This window comes from Motacilla alba, chromosome 2 (assembly GCF_015832195.1).
Source record: "Motacilla alba alba isolate MOTALB_02 chromosome 2, Motacilla_alba_V1.0_pri, whole genome shotgun sequence".
NCBI lineage: Eukaryota > Metazoa > Chordata > Aves > Passeriformes > Motacillidae > Motacilla > Motacilla alba.
Genome location: NC_052017.1, coordinates 143,750,669 through 143,770,968, shown reverse-complemented (window position 1 = coordinate 143,770,968; position 20,300 = coordinate 143,750,669). Strand labels below are relative to the sequence as shown.

Here is a 20,300-nt window from a genome sequence, read left to right as displayed (position 1 = left end):
CCCAATGCACCACACCCTGCACTCAGTGCTGGGTGCCCAGGCACCACCTTTATGCCTTGACACCTACCAAAACAAGCAGGAGAAACATCCCATACCTGGCTATAGGGTGCGGTTTTGTGAGGTTCAGCCTTCAGTACAGAAATTGATGGAATTTTTGAAACAGATGTTATCAAAACCAACTACAAGTCATTTTGGTTTCATGCTTAAAACCAAGACTTAAGTAGTTTCTCTGAGTGCACAGATTTTTTTAGAAATTCTTTCCTTTCTGGGAATTAAATGTTGAAGCTCTTCTCTATCATCTAAATTTCAAGCTATTGTGCTTTGTACCTTTCCCCTTTAAAACAATTGAAAATTAAAACCACAGTATCTAAGGAAGGTCTGGAAATTTTCAATCTCCTCATTCATTCCTCCTTGCTGAAAAAAGAACATTCTTTCTTCTAAAGCATCCCATCAACTATAAACATGCCTAAATCCTGAGGTTATGAGAGAAGAGAATGTCCCTGCCCATTGTAGACAGGTTGGACTAGATGTTCTTAAAGGTCTTTTCCAACCCAAACAATACTAGATTTTACCTAAGCAAGAAGAAAAGAGTTCATTCTTCAGGCCCTTTATATTCCCCTGGATTTGCTAATAGGACATATCAAATATGTCCTATTTGATAGGCATATATATTGACATATATATTGACATATATAGGCATATATATTGACATATATATTCCCTCTAGCGTGGGCAGAAAGTGGACATTCAGAAATCCCATTCCACATCCCAAAGAGGACAGGATTAGCTCCCAGGCACCAACTCCACTCATTGCTGGCTGAAGCTCTGCTCGAAAGGGTGGGATTTCATTAGTGAGCTCCAGCCCTTCCCATGGGCATTACACTGGTCACATTGGTCTCACCCCTTGTAAGAGTGAAATTAAACTTCCAAATGAATCTGAAGACTGACAGTTGTTATTTGTCCTTTCCCTTGGGAATTCTACACCCCCCAGATTAGAGGATGAGATGCTGGAAGGCACTCACCTGTGTCTGCTAACTCCCTCCCCAGGCTGTCCACACAGTAACAGTACCCAGAGATCTCCGGGAACGCTTCCCTCACCGAGCTGAATTTTTGGAAAGCCCTTGGGAGCCTGGAATAAAAAGTAGCATGCTGTGAAGAGCCCAGGGAGGCCCATCAACCACAACAAAGAATCAGCTGTTTCCTTCCTGGTTTCATAGGAGAAGGATATCTGCGGTACACAAGGCCCATACAAAAGGCTTTGGTCTCCTTTTGGCAACCAGGCTCTGACAAGATCCAGAGTGCTGTTTCAGCAGGACAGGAACTCTTCTAAATGCCATTTTTCTAAACAAACAGCAGATAATCTCCCTTCAAACAGATTTCTGAGCCCTCCTAAGCATGCACCCAGCGTCTAACTCACTTTCAATTCTATTCTCATAGAAGCCTGTCAAAGAGTGTAAAATAGACGGGCGTTGGTTTAATGTTATTACAACACCCATTCATTAGCTCCTTCCACAAATCTGCATGAGATGGCAGAATGCCTAAAAAAACAGGTTGCTTCCCCTTCCTTATATGCCACATACAACTTCTGCACTGAATAAAGCACAAAAGCTGATAAAAAGCTCGCTAATATCTTTCATTTTAAGGCATGGCTCAATAGATTAAGGAGAAGGAGAAAGGGATTTTAATATGAAAGAAGACTGACTTTGGCTTCTGGAGATCAAAGAGATGGTTTCCAGTGTAATATTCTAGGAGTGACAACAGCCAGATTTCAGCAAAGCAATTATTTAAGAAAGAAACTTAACAGGGTCTAAGTTGGAAAAACCATAATAAATGTGGTCTTAACTGCCAGACATCCTAGGCTTTCTCCAAGCAAAAGACAAGCTTCAAGTTGTAGTTTCAAAGTACCAAGTTCTAAAACAATCATATTATTTTATGGACACATCCCCTTACCCTGAAATACTATAAAGGTGTGGAGTCCCAGCTGCATGTGGCTTATTTGGAAAAACCTAGCAACGAGGAAGTGGGATTTTCTGATCAACACCTTCAGAGTTACACAAAATAGGTTTTTACCAAGTCTGGACACTCAGCAATAAGAATATTAGTGGATTAGGCACTGATTAACTGGGGAAAAGCAGTTCACAGCCTCCCTGTGAAACTGTGACCAGGCTCAGTTCAGTGCCACACTCCAGCAGCCTCAGGAATGCTCTAGAACGTGTAGCCTGAGAACAGCAGTGAAATGCTTGTCTAGCTCAGAGCTGGTGCTCAGCTGAGCAGAGTAAGGGGTCTTTGCCACCTCCAAGACTTTGCCTGAATCACAGAATATTCTGGGTTGGAAGGAACCTTAAAGACTATCTAGTTCCAAACCCCCTGCCATGGGCAGGGGCTGCTTCCACTAGACCAAACTGCTCAGGGTTCCATCCAGCCTTGGCCTCCAACACTCCTAAGGATGGGGCATCCCCATTTTCTGTAGGTAACCTGTGGCAGTGTCACAGCACTGTCACAGGAAAGAATTTCTTCCTAATATCTAAATCTAAAGCTACCCTCTTTCGGTCCAAAGCCATTCCCCTTTCTTCTAACACTATTGCATTTGTTAAAAGTCCTTCTCCTCCTCTCTTGTAGCCCCCTTTAGGTATTGGAAGGTGCTGTAAAGTCTCTCAAGAGCCTTCTCTTCTCCAGGGTGGACTGTCTCAGCCTGTCTTCATAGGAGACTCCTGGGAGCTCCACCACCTCCTGTCAGGAGAGCTGAAGATGTGTCTGCTTCCACAGGACATCAAAGCAAGCCCTGGGAATGCACAAAGCAACAGCATCTCTGTCAGAGGAAGGAGCTGTAACCTCAGGGTTGTCCCAGTGTTGCCCAGCAGTGCTTCTGTCTCAGAATTTGTGCATCCCTATGTAGTGTTGCTTTGCTCTGGCACCCTTCCACATCTTCAAATTAAAAGTGCACTGACTCCCTCCACTTTGGATTGTCAAATCCTGCTCCACTGCTGACATTGACATGCTGAGAGAGATCAAAATGTCACACTTCAGGGTACAGAGGGACTTCTGCCAGCATGGAAACAATACAATTTAAGGTATAAACCTATAAATAAGATATTTCTATAGTGTTCGATGTGCACATGGGCGTAAACAGCTTGTGTATTTTAAGACCTTTCAGATGCTCTGGATTATCATGCACTATCTACGGCCCAGTTAGGAATATGATCTTTTTTCTGCACTGCTCATGTCCTTGGAGCTCATCACCTCAGCATCTCAACCTCTATCTGAGTGAAACAGGATTCAATGGAAAAACTCTGCATCCTGGTTTCTTTCAATTTCAACATTAAAGAGTCACACACACTACTTTATATGGGGCAGATGTGTAGTCACATCTTGTCATTCTGGTTATTTTTGTTCCAAGTTGAGAGTAAAGTTAAATAAATTACAAACAGATATAAATTAGGCCCACACAAACAAGAGGGCAAAACTTTTCTCACCTTATGTGGAAAACCCAATTCTTACCACATTTTTTATTTTCTCAGACTCTTTAACCACAGCCATCAAGATGAGTAGCAAAAACATAGAATTCCTCATTTTTCAGAGCCAGTCCAAACCAACTGCGACTACATTTATGTTACGGATAAATTTCTAGTGTTTCTATATGTTTCAACAAGAATGCTCACACTCAAAAATACAGGGAAATAAATAAATGTGAATTTGTTGGCCTTCAAAATAGAAGTTTCTGCTGTTGGCTTCCCCCAAAGACAACTCACTACTGACTATAGCAAGAAAGTAAAAAAATCTTCCTTGGCTTTGATTTTTTTGATAATTCCCATCAATCTGCTACAGGGCATTCTATATATCTGCCTACCCAGGCAGGACCTGGACACAATCCATGCAGAAAAAGTAACAGCAGCCAAGCCCTCCAGGTGGGACAGGAAATTTGGGCTCACCTTTCTTTTTTGAAGTCTTCTGTTTGGGAAGGTCTCAGCTCTGAACTTCTGAGTTTCCCCATTTGTGTGTTTGGGGGAGGTGACTTAACATACTGACTTATTCTGGAATATTTAGGAAGGTCTAGGGAAACTGTTTGGAAAGAGAGGTAGGATGATATATCTACATTTTAAAAATCAGTCTATGGAACCAAAGAAAGTTTCTCCACTGATTCCATATGAACATAAAATATGGGTTAAAATCCCTGTTCAGCTACAGCCCTTCACTGTGGAACTCATGCCTTTGACTCCACATTCTGCCCTGGTTTGGGGAAGGAATAATGACATTTCAGGCAGGAGTAGTGTGAAAATAAATATATTAATGACCTGAAATACCCAGATGTGATGGCAATAGGTTAAGCCAATGCCATAATTAGAAGGTAGACAGCTGGGACTGAAATGATCCTGCTGTGTTTAATTACATGACATGGACAGAAAATAAATCCAATCTTGCATGTCTTTGCAAGCAAATCTCCTAGTGGGAGGGAAAAAATGCCAATTTAAAGCATTGATTTCTCCACTGTAATTGCTTTTTTAGCATTTCAACACTCCACGGACCAACAAACAAAAGAGCCAGATTATTTTGCTCTCACCAAAATAACCTCTCCTGAAGCTCTGACAAATTTGCAGTGAGCATTCAGACCTGTCTTTCAGTTTTACTTAAATTTAAAAAAAAGAAACCCCTCCACACAGCAGAGCTGACATTTACAATAAAACACCTTTGCTGCTACAGAGCCCAGTCACAGTGAGATGTTATGTTTAGTGCTCTGCTCTCCACCAGGGAAACTGGTGCTGACTGAGGAGCCAAGTCAGTGGCACTTCACGAGACACTGCAAGGCTTCTCTGGAGAGTCTGAAAAACTGCCCCAAAACAAACTCCTCTACCATCAGCTCCCCTTACACATCCCTATGTCTCCATCACAGTATTAATTCCCAGCTCCTCCACAGGACAACTGCTTCCTGCCCCCACAGACAAGGATTTGATCCAGTGTTCTGAAGCATTCCCTCACCCTCTGCAACCCCCTGAAGCCAGTTGTGCACCAGCACAGCTGTTCATCATTTGCTGTTTCACCCATGTGAGCAGCCCTGGCACTGCCAAATATTTAGGAAGGTAAGAGGTTCTCATCATCAGATGGAACCTCATCTTTGCATGTTATCACTTGTCCATCTGCTCTCATCTCCCATATGGAATTGTCTTTCCTACCTCATATATACATCCAAATTCCTCTGCTCCTTCTACATTTATCTCACTTGCTGTTGTCTGTCTGTCTGTCTCAAAAGTAGCCCTGGCTACTTTTCCAGCTACAGATCACAATGTGGTATCCAGTGCTGTGTGAGGACACACCAGTTAGACTGCAGGGATGGAATACATATATATATTATTTTTTAATCAGCAGATTTAATTCAGAAGAAAAAGATTTTTTCACTTGGTCCATTATTTAACAGGAAATATCATAAAGTGCAGTTACAGAATAAGGGCTCCATGTAGCAAAAATCACAAAAAAGCAGTCAGATGATGCCTTGAAGGGGTATGCAGGATTCTTGATTCATGAAGCCTGAGCTCTTACCTGTTGTAACTATGAACAAGATCAAAAACACTCATGTCTGTTGTGTTGACAAACTTGCACTGGACAGGCAGAAACTCTCCATCTGCTGAACACTGTGGTGGGCTCTTCTCCCCAAACCCATGCAGGATGCGACGGTCTCGGATCTCACAGTTCCCTGGACCTAATGAGGAAGAGAGGCAATGCTTATTTGTGTATTAATTTCCCCCAAACAGCTGAATGGTCACCCTGTTGCTTAAAAGGGGATTACATTCATTACACTGAGCAGGGACACTGAGGTGCCTCATCTTGTTTTTATGAAGAGCAGGGAATTGGACTCAATAATCTTATCGGTCCCTATTCACACCAAGCCCTTCAAACCCACAAACCCCATCATTTTGTTGAATATCACTTACACCGTGCTGGTTTTCCTCTTTGTCTGGTGCCATAAATCTCCATTCCCTCTGGATCTACACACCAGCACTGCCCCAGCTCCATGTCACACTGCACCTGGTCGAAAGCCCCTGAATCCAGGCACTGAGGGATGTAGGAGATGCTGCTGCCGTTGATGTATCGGCTCACCAAGATCCTCTGCCTTTGCAGCTGACAAAAGGACAAGCCTGAAGAACCAGAGAGTGGCACTGTTACAGGAAGGTTCTTGTTGAGCACTGAGTCCTTTTCTCAGAATTGCAAGTTCTAAGTCTGCCACCCAGGTGGCATGAGGACATTGACAGACTTGAAGTTATGAAAATTGGTATAGAGAAGCCGACCACAGATGGGGTTGAAGCTCCCCAACTCAAAAGCCATTACACTAAATCAATCTTTCATTGAAAATTTGTCTTACTGGGACCTTCATAAATACAGACATCCAGGTGTATCAGATTTTCCATCATAAGCCTTGAAGAAACTCCAGAACTTCCAATAGAAGACCTGGCAAATTACCAGAAACTAGAGTCCATCGAAGTCTGGGGCTAGCCTTTTCTTGATTTCAGCAGTTCAAATGCAGATTTAAATGGTCTGAGCAAAGATAGAAACTTTTTACTTACAAGATGTGGGATATCCATTCTGTTTGCTGCCAGGAACCTCAACACCATTCTCATCTACACACCAACAGGAAAGACCATTCCTACTGCACTGGACTGTCCTGAAGAAGATCACAAGTAATTTTATTTTGTGTGTGCAGAGTCCTCAGTCAGTACCAGACATTAAAAAAAATAAAGCAAAGCAAACCACATCAAATACTTCAAAATCACAAATAATGGAACTGGCAAGAGCTGAATTTCTGGTGACTCTGATCAGTGGGAACCTTTAATTCTAGTAATTCTCTGAACTCTTCAGGAATTGCAGATACGTGAACTGAAGGCATTGAGGAAGCAAGCACATTGGAGAGAACCCTAATTCTCATTATCTGAGATTCACCAAACACTTTGAGACAGTTTCTAAATCAAATCTAGAATGGTCACAGCTGCCACCAGAGGCAAAAATAAAGATAATAGTAGAGAAATTACAGTCTGTAGTCAGCCTCAACTTTAACTTGTTTGCTTCTTGCACCTTTAAGCAACATGCTGCTCGCTATATCACTGTTCTTTGTGCGCTTTTTGGTTCCTTCACTGCCTTTAGAAGGAAACCTGACTGTGCCACTGAGCAGGGTGGAAAAGTTCTCAGCCCCTTGGCTGAGCTGTGCCAGCTGGCACACACATTCACCCATGAGTGCAGGAAGACAGCAAACTGCACCACACTGCAAACTGCACCAAGTATTTGACATGCAAATAATGCTGCCGGGATTAGCCTGTTAATCTTAGATAGACCTCTTAACTCTGAGATTACTTCCCATAACAAGGAATTCATTTGGGAGAGATTGGATCTGCAACATGGCTCAGTGAAGGCCCTTCAAGTCTCCTGCATCCCTCATCCTCCTGTCCACTGATACAGTGGCTCTTCAAGACAGGCTATAACTTCCATTAGCAATGAAAGGTCACATCATATGGCAGCACATTAATAGCAGGCATGAATTACCTGAACTGGCCATCCTCTGAGCACTGAGGAACGTAGGCTTCTCCTGCTGAAAAAGCCTTTTCCCTCTGAAGCTCACACGGACGCAACGGCTGGGAGTCAGTCTGATACTCTGAAAACAGCAAAGAGATAAACACCTAAGGGTGGTCTCACCACAAACCCATTCTTGCCAAAACCCTGTTAGTGCCAGTGCTGCAGGGGAACAGGTTCAGGGGTCCTCCCTGGCTGTTTTCCCATTGCTCCCTGTGTGCATTTCCATGTGGGACAGCACAGGGAGGTACTGAACAAACCCGCTGCTCTGCCAGCTGTAGGATGAGCACATGGCAGAGATCATCATGAAATCCTTTCCCAGTCCTGTGTTTAGTTAGTCTCAGCTCTGTTCTGTACTGGCCTGACTATAATTTTCTGGTACTTGGGGTTCTTTACTTAGTTGTGCCTATGACAACAAAAGAGCCCTTTGCATAACCACACACACCACTATTAAATTTTCTGAGTAATTATCCTTTACTAAAGCTAAGTCACTCACTATCTCACCAAAAGGAGAGGTATTTATTCTTAATCTCATAAAAGATTTAAAAATAATCAATTCCTAGCACTAGCATCAGACTAGTTCATACTAGGAGCACTCTCAGTGTTCAGTGGGGCAAATGATCAACTACTGAAGCCACCTAGCAAATTTTAATGCATTCAAAGCTGCACTAGCTGCTGTTTTAGATGTAGAATGTAGAATGATGAAATTCAATAAGTTCTTTTTACAGAGCAGATTAGTTGATCTGACACTTTCCTCATCCTCAAAATCTGATGCTCTTAATACCATGGATTAGTTTATAAAAATACAGCAAACAAACCCACAGCAATTTATTCCAAATATTTGCTTAAGCCAGTATTTGGTCTGAGCATGATCGTACACTGCAGTGCAAATACATCATAAGTATCCTGAATGCTTTCCAGCCTGAAATAATTTGCAACTCATGGAACTTCTACAGCTGCAGACCGTTCCTGTGCTTCTAATGCTCCTCAATCACATCTGTTTCTTGAGTTTTTACTGTGTCCCCTTAGACCATGTGAAAATTTTCATGAGATTGCAAAATTTCAGGTGATCTCGTCTATAGAAAATGTCACATAGGCAAAGCTCCCCATTTTCACCTCAAACATCAGCTGCTCTGGGATGTGTGGAGATCCCTGTGTACAGTGCTAGAGAGGGTCTACCAAGACATCTGAGCTAAATGACTAATTATTCAGTGATTCAAATCACTGGTTGTGCAGGGCTATCAAACTCAGGCCAAAGAACTGGGGCAGCACTCAGACTATCCAATATCTTCAGGTTCAAGCCTAAATTAGACAATGGCATCTACAAATAGAAGATGTGATTGAGGAACTTCACGACCCTGCAGCAGAACCTTTTCTTACCTGTGTTCCTTCTCTAGCCCTTGAGAAAACGTGGGGTTTTTTTCCACCTAAAATTCAGGTGTACAAACTCAGGTAAGCCTGACCACTTAAAGATCCTGATAGTTTAGTACTCAGCCAGGAGCCCAGCCTTAGTCTGCACAGTACACAATAACCTGCTACATTTTCAGAGTGCAATATTCAAGACCATTATATATTTCATTAGGACAACACACAGCAGCACAAAGATCAGTCACCCTTGGACACAGGCAGAGGAAAAGGACAAGTGTACTTACCAAATATATTGGCTGTTGCTATGCTAATAATGCAACAGAGGGTGCAAAATGGGATGGAGCCCATCTTGCAGTGGGAGAGCCCCATCCCCTCCTGTCCCTGAGGCAGCTCTGTGCACCCCACAGAGCCTTTGCTGCCCTTTTATAGTGCCCATCGTGGGGATGGGCTCACTTCAGTGCTGCTGGCTGGGCACAGAATTGGGTGAGTGACGCACACGATGCTCCTGAGCAACCTGCAAGAGGCCCCTTCAGCTGGAACTGCCCTCCTGGCTGCCCTCAGGCAGCTCTCATCCCTGCTCCAGGGAGCACAGCTGAGCCAAGAGGCAGCAAGCACAGCAGGTGGCTGGGGGATCAGTTATTCCAACAAGTAAATTGAGGATACTGGAGTGAACCTGGGCAGAGCTCTGGCTCTCACCTGCCCCAGAGTGCAGCCAGGCTCTGTACTCCGTAGTGGAATTGTACATTTTTGCATTCCCAGAGAGCTGAGCCTGCTGAGGGACAGACCAGAGTGAGCCCTCTGGGTGCTACACATTAGGAGTGTATAACTCATAATGAAGGAGTGAATATAACTCATAATGTGGTTTTTAGTAAGCGGGAAACAGGATGGATGCACTCACTGACTAAAGTGAATTGATGATCAGAGTCAATTGCATTCTATATTTTGTTTTCACTCCCACTTGCACCATGCACTTTAACACAGCCACATCTGACAGGCACAGCTTCACTCTTGGGCTTCATCCTCCAGCTGTAAGATCAGTATGGCCATGGAGCTTCTTGGGTTAAGCTTTTTGGTACTAATTACATGCAATATCCTCAACATAAGACATATGAGAAATATTATTTCCTTGGTTCCAGAATTTCACTTGTTAATTGGCCACCACTTGTAATTGAGTCAGCATTTACTTGCACCAGGAATTATGAGAACTCACAATCACTTGTAACAAAGGTGGTTGGATAAATAAGCCCCAAATCATTACTTACATAATAACAGCACATGTTTGAAGCTGGATTTAACTTGATTTCAAGAAAAAGTGAGAGCAGCACTCCTGTTTGTGCATCATGAGTACTAGACAGCCTAGAAATAACTCTGCTGATACTGCCCCACACACTAAGATCACGACAGCAGTGATCCAAGCATCCATCTGTGCTGGCTGTAGACTACTGCCATGCCATGGTGTTTGATGGATATGGTAAATATGATCTCCAAGAGCAGCACAAGCTTGCTTTAGCATGACTAGGCTTTTAAAAATGAGTGGGACTGTATTTGCCCAAGTCCAGAATAGGTTGCTCGAACGTAAATTCCAAAGCCAACAGTCTACAGAAATATCAAGCTGGGAAAAAATGAAGAACACATCCAGCATAGATGACAGACCAAAAAAAAGGCAACACTTAGAGGCATAAAGATGACAAATTCTGTAAGAGCCCTGATCAAGTAGGCACAGAAAGAAACTGAATTTCTGGATTAGCACAGCATTCGTGGGGAAACATCCATGAAGAGCAAAAGAATCAGACTAAATAACCAGTGTTAGCACCAGCATGGCTAAATCAGGAAAGAGGAAAAGTTTGACCATAACATGTATTTCTGACCCAAGGACACTTCAAGAGCCTCAGGTTTGTGTCTGAGCCCCCAAAGTGCGGCAGACACAGGAGAGCAGCAAGAGAGAGCCCAGCCCAGTGCCACAGACAGGCTCTGCAGGGGCAGCAGCTCGGTGCTGGCAGGTGCTGTGATGTGTCCAAGCCAATGAAACATCTCCAAAGTGTGTTGGGGTCTGTGTGTGATATTGATTTAGTCCAGTTTTCTAAAGTTGTTAGAGAAGTGTCATTCAGGTTCCTTGCACAGAAAATGGGGAAAGGAGCTTAAGGTCACTACTCACTTTCCTTCTTTATTCTTTGCTATAAAAGACTGATAATGGTGGAAGGCAGACAGAAAGCACAAAGTATCAAAGGGCTATTATTATCAGAAAGAAGCACAAACTCACAATATCTATGTATTGCTGATTCCCAAGATGATGTTTATTTCTTTTAGAAATACTCAAAAAACCACCTATGAACTACTCAAGTTGGGAAAAATAACCAAGTCTTAAAAGTCTCTTAAAAAACTAAGTGAGAAGAGGAATTTTGGCAATTGGCATCACTCAAACCACTTCTAGATCTGCGTCAAACCAAGGTGGGCATCTTGGTCCATGAATGTTCAAGAGGATGCAAGAGCCCATGGATTAAAAAGGGAAAAAAGTTGTTTACAAAGCAATGTGTGGAATTCACATTCATCAAGAGAAAAAGAGGCACTTGCCTATCTATGGCTGATTAAATACAAAGTAAGAAAAGCCTTGCATAACCTTCAGTAAAAGGACAATGGTATTGAACTCTATTTTTAGCACCTGAGAAAAGATGGAATAACATCTTAAATAAGCTCACCAATGAAGAGCAGAAAAGGAGTAAGTGGAAAAGGTCCCTGTGGCCAATATGGCCTTACAACTATCATGTCTTCAAAATCATTGCTCTAGTGCTGGAAATTAGGGTTTTGTTTTGTTGTACCCACTGGCAAAAGCTACTCCATCTATACTACAAACTACAACTGCTGGGGCAAAGATAAAGTCAGTGGGATGAGACACTGAAATCACAAACCTTGAAGAAGACATTTATTAATTTCAGTTCCAGTTTTGCATACACCTTCTTAGCAGAAGAGACAGTTTGTGCAACTGCAATTTTACATATTGAAAGACCCAGGGATAAATGATTCAGATATATAAATACACAGACATCTGTACCCACAGAAAAGTTACTCTTACCCCAATAAAATTTGAGCCTGAAAAGTCAACCTCAGTGTAAAAAAAGAACTGGAGGGAGTTTCCCAAATGAGGCAGCAAATTGGAAGCAAAAGTGTTAAGAAAACATTGTGAAATTACACTTACATGAACCAGTTCATTAATTCCAAACAATAAGTTGTTTTTCTGTGTCAAATAAAGCACCAATGTTGGACAATCCTCTCACACATCTTAAGAAAGCTACATAAAAAAAAGGTTAACAGCATTTGTTACACTTAGATAGAGAACTAAAGTTTACATTCAGCACATTTCTTTCCAAGACCTTGTGAAGCACTAATCTGTATCATCTCTGATTAAGACCTCATGTGATGCAAAATTAGAAGACAACAAGATGGCAGCCCCAGGTAATGCACTTTTCAGTGTATTCATTTTATTTGTGACATATTCTTCAAATTTAAAGAACAATAGGGAAGTTTCAGTCATTCCCATGCTAAACTTGGCTAGATCAGAAAATTGGGTACAGGACTTGTCAAATCTTAAATTATAACTTACCATTTGGAAAAGTGCCTTTGGTGACAGAAGAACCTAAAGAAGCACGTGCAAGAATATTTGAATTTGCGTTTGTCCCTGCAAGAATTGACCATTTCTAGGACAAATAAAATAATAAAATACCCTTTTTCTTCTTATTTATTAAATGAAAATAACGAAGTTTTTCTCTATCCAATAGTACCACAGTGATTCCAGGTAGAAAAATAGGTATTTTATTCTCACAACACCAGGGATGAAGATTGGTTTGAGACTCCAAGCAGGAGCCAGGTCTGCAACCACAGTGACACATGGGATTTGCAACTTGAATCAATTCAGTATTTGACAAAAAAAGTCAAAGCAGTGAGAAAAGTCACCGCCAGTCACAGGACAGCAACAGGGAGCCAAACTCTTGGTGTTGGTGGGACAAAACTGCTTTGCATCTTTTCAATAATGCAATATTTAACCTTCTCTGAACTAAAGGCAACGGTGCAGAGCCAGTGGAGTCAGAAAGGACAAACACAGCTCCTGCCACACAACAAAGCTGTGAATTCCATAAGCCACCAATGAAAAAGATGGATTAAACTTGAGGAACCCATCTCTGTTAAGTGACTGACAAAACTAATGGACCTAAAAATTTTGGTAAAGGAACCCTCAGTTTGCCAGAATTGAAAGACACGTTCAGGAAAAGGCAATTTGTACAGATATTCCGCAATATGTTTGTACAGATCTGATATCCCATTTCTACTGCAGACAAGACTCTGGGCTGGCCAGAAGGTTGGTCTGACTCAGGAAACCTCTTCTTCAGAAAGTCTGCTAATTCAAAAAACTGTTTCAGTATGTTGCTCCAAACCTGAATCTGGTCTTGTATCTTAAGTTTGAGAGCCTGCTTTGAGACTGTCCCTTCAACAATGATTAAAATGTTTCAGAATTAAAATGTTTAAATTCATTATTATTGTATCTACTTTTTCTGTGAATGAAAAAATTTTTCTATGTCAGTAACTTACAGAGATTCTGTCCAATTTCATTCATCTGCTGCTTATCATATGTGCCCTTGTCCACAGGATGTCTAAGAAAAGAACTTCCTTAGCATTGTTGGCTTATTTGTTTTCTACCACAGTAATGTCTTGAACAAGTTGTGGCTGATATTAAAATAAATGACTAAAAGCAAATTAAAGTTACTTTGTAATGACATTGTACAAAGGCACATGTCTGCCCACAAGAAGAGAAGCCATTCACTGTGAACACATTGTTGAAAGACATTGACTGCAAAGAATAAAGAGCATTGCTAAACTCAAACCCTGAAATTGTTAAAATATCAAAACAGTTCAAGAACAAAAGTATCTTCTATTTCCTTTGCCACATACATTAAGTAATTCAGTACTGTGACTAATTTACTGATTATATCATTTGCCTTCAGGCTAAAATACAACTGAAGATTCCCTCAAGCCTTGCAATGCAGAAGGGTGAATACCAATGACTGCACATAACCTAAGGACTACAGGCTAAACATGCAACTGAAGATTCCCTAGTGCTTTAAAACATGTGCAAACAATCACTAGCTCACCAAAAGAGAAGTCCATGGAAAGGGAGCCCAGGCACGTAACAATCTCAACAGACCTTTATTGTGAGTATTAGAATGCAGTCAACATTATTGCTATTATAAAAAAACAAATCACAGAAGGAAGTATTTTGCTTCTCTCACAGAAGATTTAATCATAGTGCAGTGCTGCCTCTCTCAGAGTCTTTAGTGACAATACACTGATGCACGTGGCTACAGCTGAACACAGGAGGCCTGGCCAGTTTTCATGAAAGGAAGACAGCTGTTTGAAGCAAACAGCAATTGAACTAGCTTTAGTTATCCCACCCACAGAGTAAGGGAAGGGAACTTCTGTCCTGAATGATTTTTCATGCTAGTTCATTTTCTCCATGTGGTCTCCAATTTTTCATTTGGGTTGTTCAGGCTGGTGCAGAATGGCTGCCAAACGCACAGTCTGCACTCGGTGCAGTGTATTTTCACCATCGTTACATGCTCTGTATTTGTTTTCCATATACAAACAGATATACACATAGTGTATAATATTTATTGCTAAAGACAGACCCCCACACCCAGTGCCCAGGACATAACAAAGTATAATAGAAACCATTACTGAAGCATTTCAAACAGCCTCTGCAAAATCCTCACCTAAAGCCATATGCAATCAGTACAACAGAAAAAAATTGTGGGCTAATAAAATGTGAGAATAGCAATGGGTATTTCAAAAGTGATTAAGCCTTTGACTTTAATAAGCACTCCAAAATTAAGGTGCATATACTGAAACATTTTTAAGCAGTAGAGCAAAAACCTATAGTTCCAGTGTTCTAAACAATCCTGCTTGCAAATGAATGGCATCATTGCACACACCCCCTTTACACACCAGCACCTCCACAGAGCTACTAATAGGGCAAGGCACCTGGGACAGCCTGACTGCTCTTCTGGCTGTGAAGCCCCTGCCTGCAGTCCTGCCCATTCTCCACTTGCTGATTTTTACACCAAGCTCCAGTTCAGTTCAGGATCTGTTTTGTGCCTTTAGAGTTCCAGTGAAGAAAAATGGTTACAGCTTCCCTTTAAATACAAAGGGAAAATAGTGTGATTTACAACATCAAATACTTTTAACTGTAATGTTTGAATGACTCCTTTGCATCCCAACCCTCAGTTTGGTAAGGAGTGCTGGAGCCCAGCAGTGCCAGAGGGGTTTTGCTGTAATATTAATTCAAGTCTAGTTAAGTTAGAAGCCAGATGGGAGTAGAGGAAGGTCTCCAATTGCACAAGACAGAAGAGGCTTACTTAAGAAAGGCATCAAAAACACCTGGAGATTTTGATAATGGTGCACACACTCCAACTGTACACAAGTCCCAGGATGCTCTGGAGGCTGTGGACAGAAGAGCCAAAGAGGCCTTTCCCCATGACTGCTTCCCACAGCAGCCAGGAAGAACTGGGCATGAGAACAAAGGAGTGACACCCTCCAGGCACCTCAGAAGCCAGAGTGCAGAAAGCTGAATTATAAAAGGAGAAAAAGATGCAAGCTGCAGAATGAATAGATAAACACATGTAGAAGCTCAGAGATAAAATTAAGAGAGACAGATGGCTATCAGCCATACAAGATTACTGCACCCATGGAAAAACAGTTTCAATTCTTTGCCACTCAGCAAATACAGGAAATCTATCAGAAAATTTGCAACCCATCTTCTTTGTCTATTTGAGAGAAAATGACAGGCTTCTACCACTGTAAACCACTCCACAGCAGAACAAAGGTCTATCCATCTAAGGCCAGAATATCCAAAATATGGGCACTATTCAACCTACAGCTACCCAAGAAAAGGGTTAACAGGAAGTATCTTCCAACCCATTCCCTGTGGTATGACCTGAAGTACGTCCATTTTGTAACCAGAACGTGGCAGCCCCATCATGTCATACCAGATCACAGCACCAACACCACATTTCATTTATGACTGCAGTACTGCTGTCCTGCCATCACTACAACTGAAACACAATTCCTGATGTAGATGCCTCTGGTATGGTCACAAGTAGGAGCAGGCTTTGAAATGAAATCACCCTGATACCTCCATTAAAAAAACTAACAGACAAACCCCTAACTAAACCTCAGGCAAAAAGCTGGGCATTCAAAGGCTCCAAAAGTTTGCCATTTAGCTCTGTGAAATCACAAAAGGCTCCTGGTAAAATGGCATTTCTCTTTTGTCTATTACTATTTAGAGCTCCTATTCAGTGACAGAAGGCTTCAAATTTAAACATTTTGCCCTTCTGTGCATACGTATCAAACAGTCCTTACATTGCCATATACTCCGTTTTCCTCAGAGAGGGTCTTTCCCCTTCCTCAAAACAATGCAGTCACAATTCACACCCCAATAAATGGTGTTGCAAAGAGACTGAGTGTACATCCCTGGCTTATTTAGAGAGGAAGCAGGAAGACAGATGGAAAATTATGCCTACAGGTATAAGATTATCTTGATAACACCAACTAGGAAGAAATACTGTTAAGAGCCAGATCACACTGGGGTTGACTGGTACATGAGCAAAGCAATCAACTGTAGGCTACATTCTGTGCAAAACACAGCATTTTTATGGCACTTGACTTGTGTTTAAAAGAAAAACTTCAAAAGCATCCCAAACCTTTGAATATTTGAGAAACTGGGGTCAGAAACTTATGTCCATATGCTACAGACCAGCACCACAACTTGAGAAAGCAAACTCAGAGAAGTTTGTGAAACATTGGAGCAGGACACGATGTATCATACATAGCATGGTCCATATGGACACTGAGATTGTATTTCTTAGAAGATATGAATGATTGCAGGAGAGTTTTTATAATACATGACTACACAATGAACATTAAAAAAAAATACTGAACAGATTGTTTTTGTAAGCACAGTCCATCCTGAACAAGGCAGGATCTTGAGGGGTAAAATTACATATTTGTGTAAATTAAGAGGCCATTACACATACAAACAGAAGACACATTAAAGCTGCAAGGGCAACTTCAACTTTGACCATAGGATTTCCTTTTCAGGATACCATTCCTCCATCTCTGTAGTAAGAATAAAACCTCTGTCCTCCCCCCTGAACTTTCCAAGTCCACCTCCACCTTCAGAAACATTTACAATTATATTACATCACACACATGCACACACATTGCATAATATTGCTACAGTGTATGCTGTATAAATTCTGTAAATACACTCCACTTTGTTTCAAAGTAATTCATCTGGATTTACACTTCTCTTATACAGTACATACAGTACCACATTCTAGGATATGCAGCAAGTGAATAGTCTATAAAAAACGTCTCACATATCCAAAAGTAAGTAGGTCACTCAACTATTCATTTTGAAGCAGTTCTTTAAGCATCATCTATATAACACAGAGTATTTATTAACAGTTGCTATAAAATGTCAACAACTCTACAGCTTTAATGTTCTTTCTGCATTATGGAGTTGCCAACCATTCCATAATTCCATGTTTTCATGCATCTCTGTGATGTCTCCTACAAGCTTGATGTGGGAAGACTTTTTAAGTAACAACCACTCTGCAACAGGGGTGTACATTTTGCTTTGGCCATCAGGAGTGATAACTCACTTCAGGTATGACAGACAGAGAGGAAAGGTCAGGGTAGGTTTACTTTAGCAATGAACCAGCCATGCTGCTTTCTTTCTCAATAATGGTTTTATCATGAAAGTTCAATGCACTGGTTGCAAAGTCTTTCCCAGATAATCCATCTTTGGCACATTTTTCAGTTGTATGCATCCTTAAAAGGCATTCCAAGATTTTTTAATGGTCTGTACATAATAACAATCACTTCTTTTTTACATTTATATGTAGCTCAGGAAGAAAAGTGGAAAATGTAGAGTATGCAGAATAGTTTTAATAAACAGTTTTACATACAGTACCTTACATATAGAACAGTGTGTTTGCAAATTTAAATAATTTTTGAATGTACAGTGGCTTGTACTCTTATCAAAAGGTAAATTCAAGTTTACTGTCTATCGGTTCTAAAATGCATTTATACAGATAACTAGAACTGATAAACAGACATGAGGCATAAAATGTTCAAGTATCTAATGTCCTCAGTTAAATAGCCTCCTTTTAACAGTCATATTTTACAAATTTCAAAACCTGTACATACATTATTTTCAATTTTAGAAACTGCTTGTTAAAAGGTAATATGAACCACCAGTTCTTGTAGTCTGTGGTAATAAAACCAGCCATGTGTAGACAGAAATGTGTATGGCATGTATATATGTACACAGAGCTATACACATATACAGACACACACAGACACGGATGTAGCACTGGGTACAGCGGCAACTTATTAGCACAGGAAAAGTCCTGAGCTCAAAATCCAGCAAGAGCTAACAGAGCAAGTACGTTGCCTTTGGTTTCATGACATTTCATTCATTGAAGCTGAAAACTTTTGTAAAAAAACTTGGATAAGGTATCTTGTGATTTTTGCCTCTAATGGTTTAGAATTTCCACAGCCACAGACAGTTTTGCTGCTCTTGTCATTCCTCATCCCCGCTGAGGATGGTGAAGTTTTCAGAGGGCCAACATCAGAATAGAGCAACCCAGGACAACAATTGTACCTTGATTCCCGAACACTGCTATAGAACATAAAAAAATATAAACTAGATACAATTTTGGATGGACTGCTGGCACCGAGTAGGACTTTGGAAACAACCTTTGCCCAAGTCATAATTAAACTCTCATCCCAGTGATTTTAATATTATTTGGCACATCTGACCACTATTTTCCACTTCTGTTTTAAAGGAGCCTAGGGGTGCTGTTCTAGGGATTTCTATTTAAAAAAATACTTTAAAAGGGATACCATGACAAGTAATTTTTCTCAAAAATCAAAGCTAGTATGTTTGTTTTTCTGAACACTCGTAAGAGAAAGAAATAATCTAAAAACCTTCCTGTAGAGAAGATACAGCTCTCTCTGTATCTATCTTGCACTAGCAACATAAGAGGATTGCATTTTTAGTCAGCTGAATTCTGCTAATTTAGAAATCTTTGCGAAGGGTTTCAAAATAGTAGCATTGCTCTTCAAAGAGTTTTTGTTTGTTGAATTTTCTTGTATCTGGGGATTTACTTGTTCGACATGTTAAAATCCTGAGAAATTGACATTTCTAAGTATATTACATATAATTTTGAAGCCCAGGCATTGAATATTCATATTTTCAATAAAACAAGATTCCTGACTCTAAACTTCCTCTCTTGTTTCTAAAGCTTCAGCCTATTAATGTAATCAGCAAAGAACCAGATAAATGCTCAGCTTTTTGCTGTCTTCCTGTCAGTCTTGTGGCTAATAAGAAAATTCATTGTAAGGAACCTATTTTTACTTCTATATTCTTCCTTTTGTCATACAGAGCAAAGTGTTGCTATTTGCTGTACTTTTCCCATGTCGATTAAGAGCTGTTTGATACGTCGCTTGAGCTGAGGCAATCTTGCCAGAGGATCTGGTGGTTCCAGTTCTCCAGTGAAATCAAGCCAGCTTTCTAAAACTACAGAAGGGAAAGGAAGAAGTTGATTAGAGTAACTCTTTGAGAAACAGTTTCAATAAAAATTAAACTTTTCTTTCTTACTTTGTCTTTCAAAAAAAAAGGAAAATGCACTGAGGCTGTGATTTTTATACAATAGAAGAAATTTTGTTAGGGAAACACCAACTAATCCCATTGAACAATCGAATCTTCTGATCTGACTATTGCTGTAAAAAGGTATCTGGGAGTAAATTTTACCCTTGGCTCACAATTTACCCTCTCCACACACATAAAAGCAACTTCAGTTCATGAAGTTCTGACAGTTCTGAAACAGAAAATGCAACCCTTAAATACAAGGCTTGCTTCTGCCACTTTAACAGGTTCCTGCGGACAAGGTCCAGATTACAGAATGGTTTTCCAATCTTCCACAAATTTTTTCAAGGAATTTCTCTGCTTGTAGAAACAGAGAAGGGAAAAGGTCAACCCTATTAGTTTAGAAACACTGTGTCTAGTAAAAGCAGGGATACTGGGAGTAAAACTGCAAATAGAAATAAGACAACTTTATTTGTTAAAAGATTAATTAAGGAGTCCTAGGATTAGGCTACAAGATCCCTTAATTACTGGTTTCTATGACTGGCAAGTCACAGACACTTAAGTGCTACAATATTCTCATACAATATAATTTCATTCAGGTTTTCCCACGAAGACTGAATTGTCTTCATGAAACCACTTGCTTACTAATAAGAAAAAAAACAAAGTTGAATGCACAATAAACACC

At 40.7% G+C, this 20,300-nt stretch overlaps 2 protein-coding genes across 7 annotated transcripts in view; both read right to left on the bottom strand.

Annotated features, from left to right (window-relative positions):
* The window catches only part of TG (thyroglobulin), a 146,435-nt gene extending 136,763 nt beyond the window's left edge, over positions 1-9,672 (bottom strand). Inside the window, exons 1-6 of the mRNA XM_038126940.1 lie at positions 9,616-9,672; positions 7,525-7,658; positions 6,555-6,652; positions 5,925-6,128; positions 5,533-5,692; positions 1,023-1,129 (exon numbers count right to left, since the gene is read on the bottom strand). Of these exons, the coding sequence (XP_037982868.1) occupies positions 1,023-1,129; positions 5,533-5,692; positions 5,925-6,128; positions 6,555-6,652; positions 7,525-7,658; positions 9,616-9,672 (760 nt within the window). The remainder of the gene's footprint in view (positions 1-1,022; positions 1,130-5,532; positions 5,693-5,924; positions 6,129-6,554; positions 6,653-7,524; positions 7,659-9,615) is intronic.
* A 2,145-nt stretch (positions 9,673-11,817) lies between these two features.
* The window catches only part of PHF20L1 (PHD finger protein 20 like 1), a 59,708-nt gene continuing 51,225 nt past the window's right edge, over positions 11,818-20,300 (bottom strand). For all 6 annotated transcript variants that reach the window (XM_038125152.1, XM_038125108.1, XM_038125146.1 and 3 more), the window contains one exon: positions 11,818-19,546. In XM_038125152.1, coding sequence (XP_037981080.1) covers positions 19,404-19,546 — 143 coding nt within the window. In that variant the 3' untranslated portion in view covers positions 11,818-19,403. The remainder of the gene's footprint in view (positions 19,547-20,300) is intronic.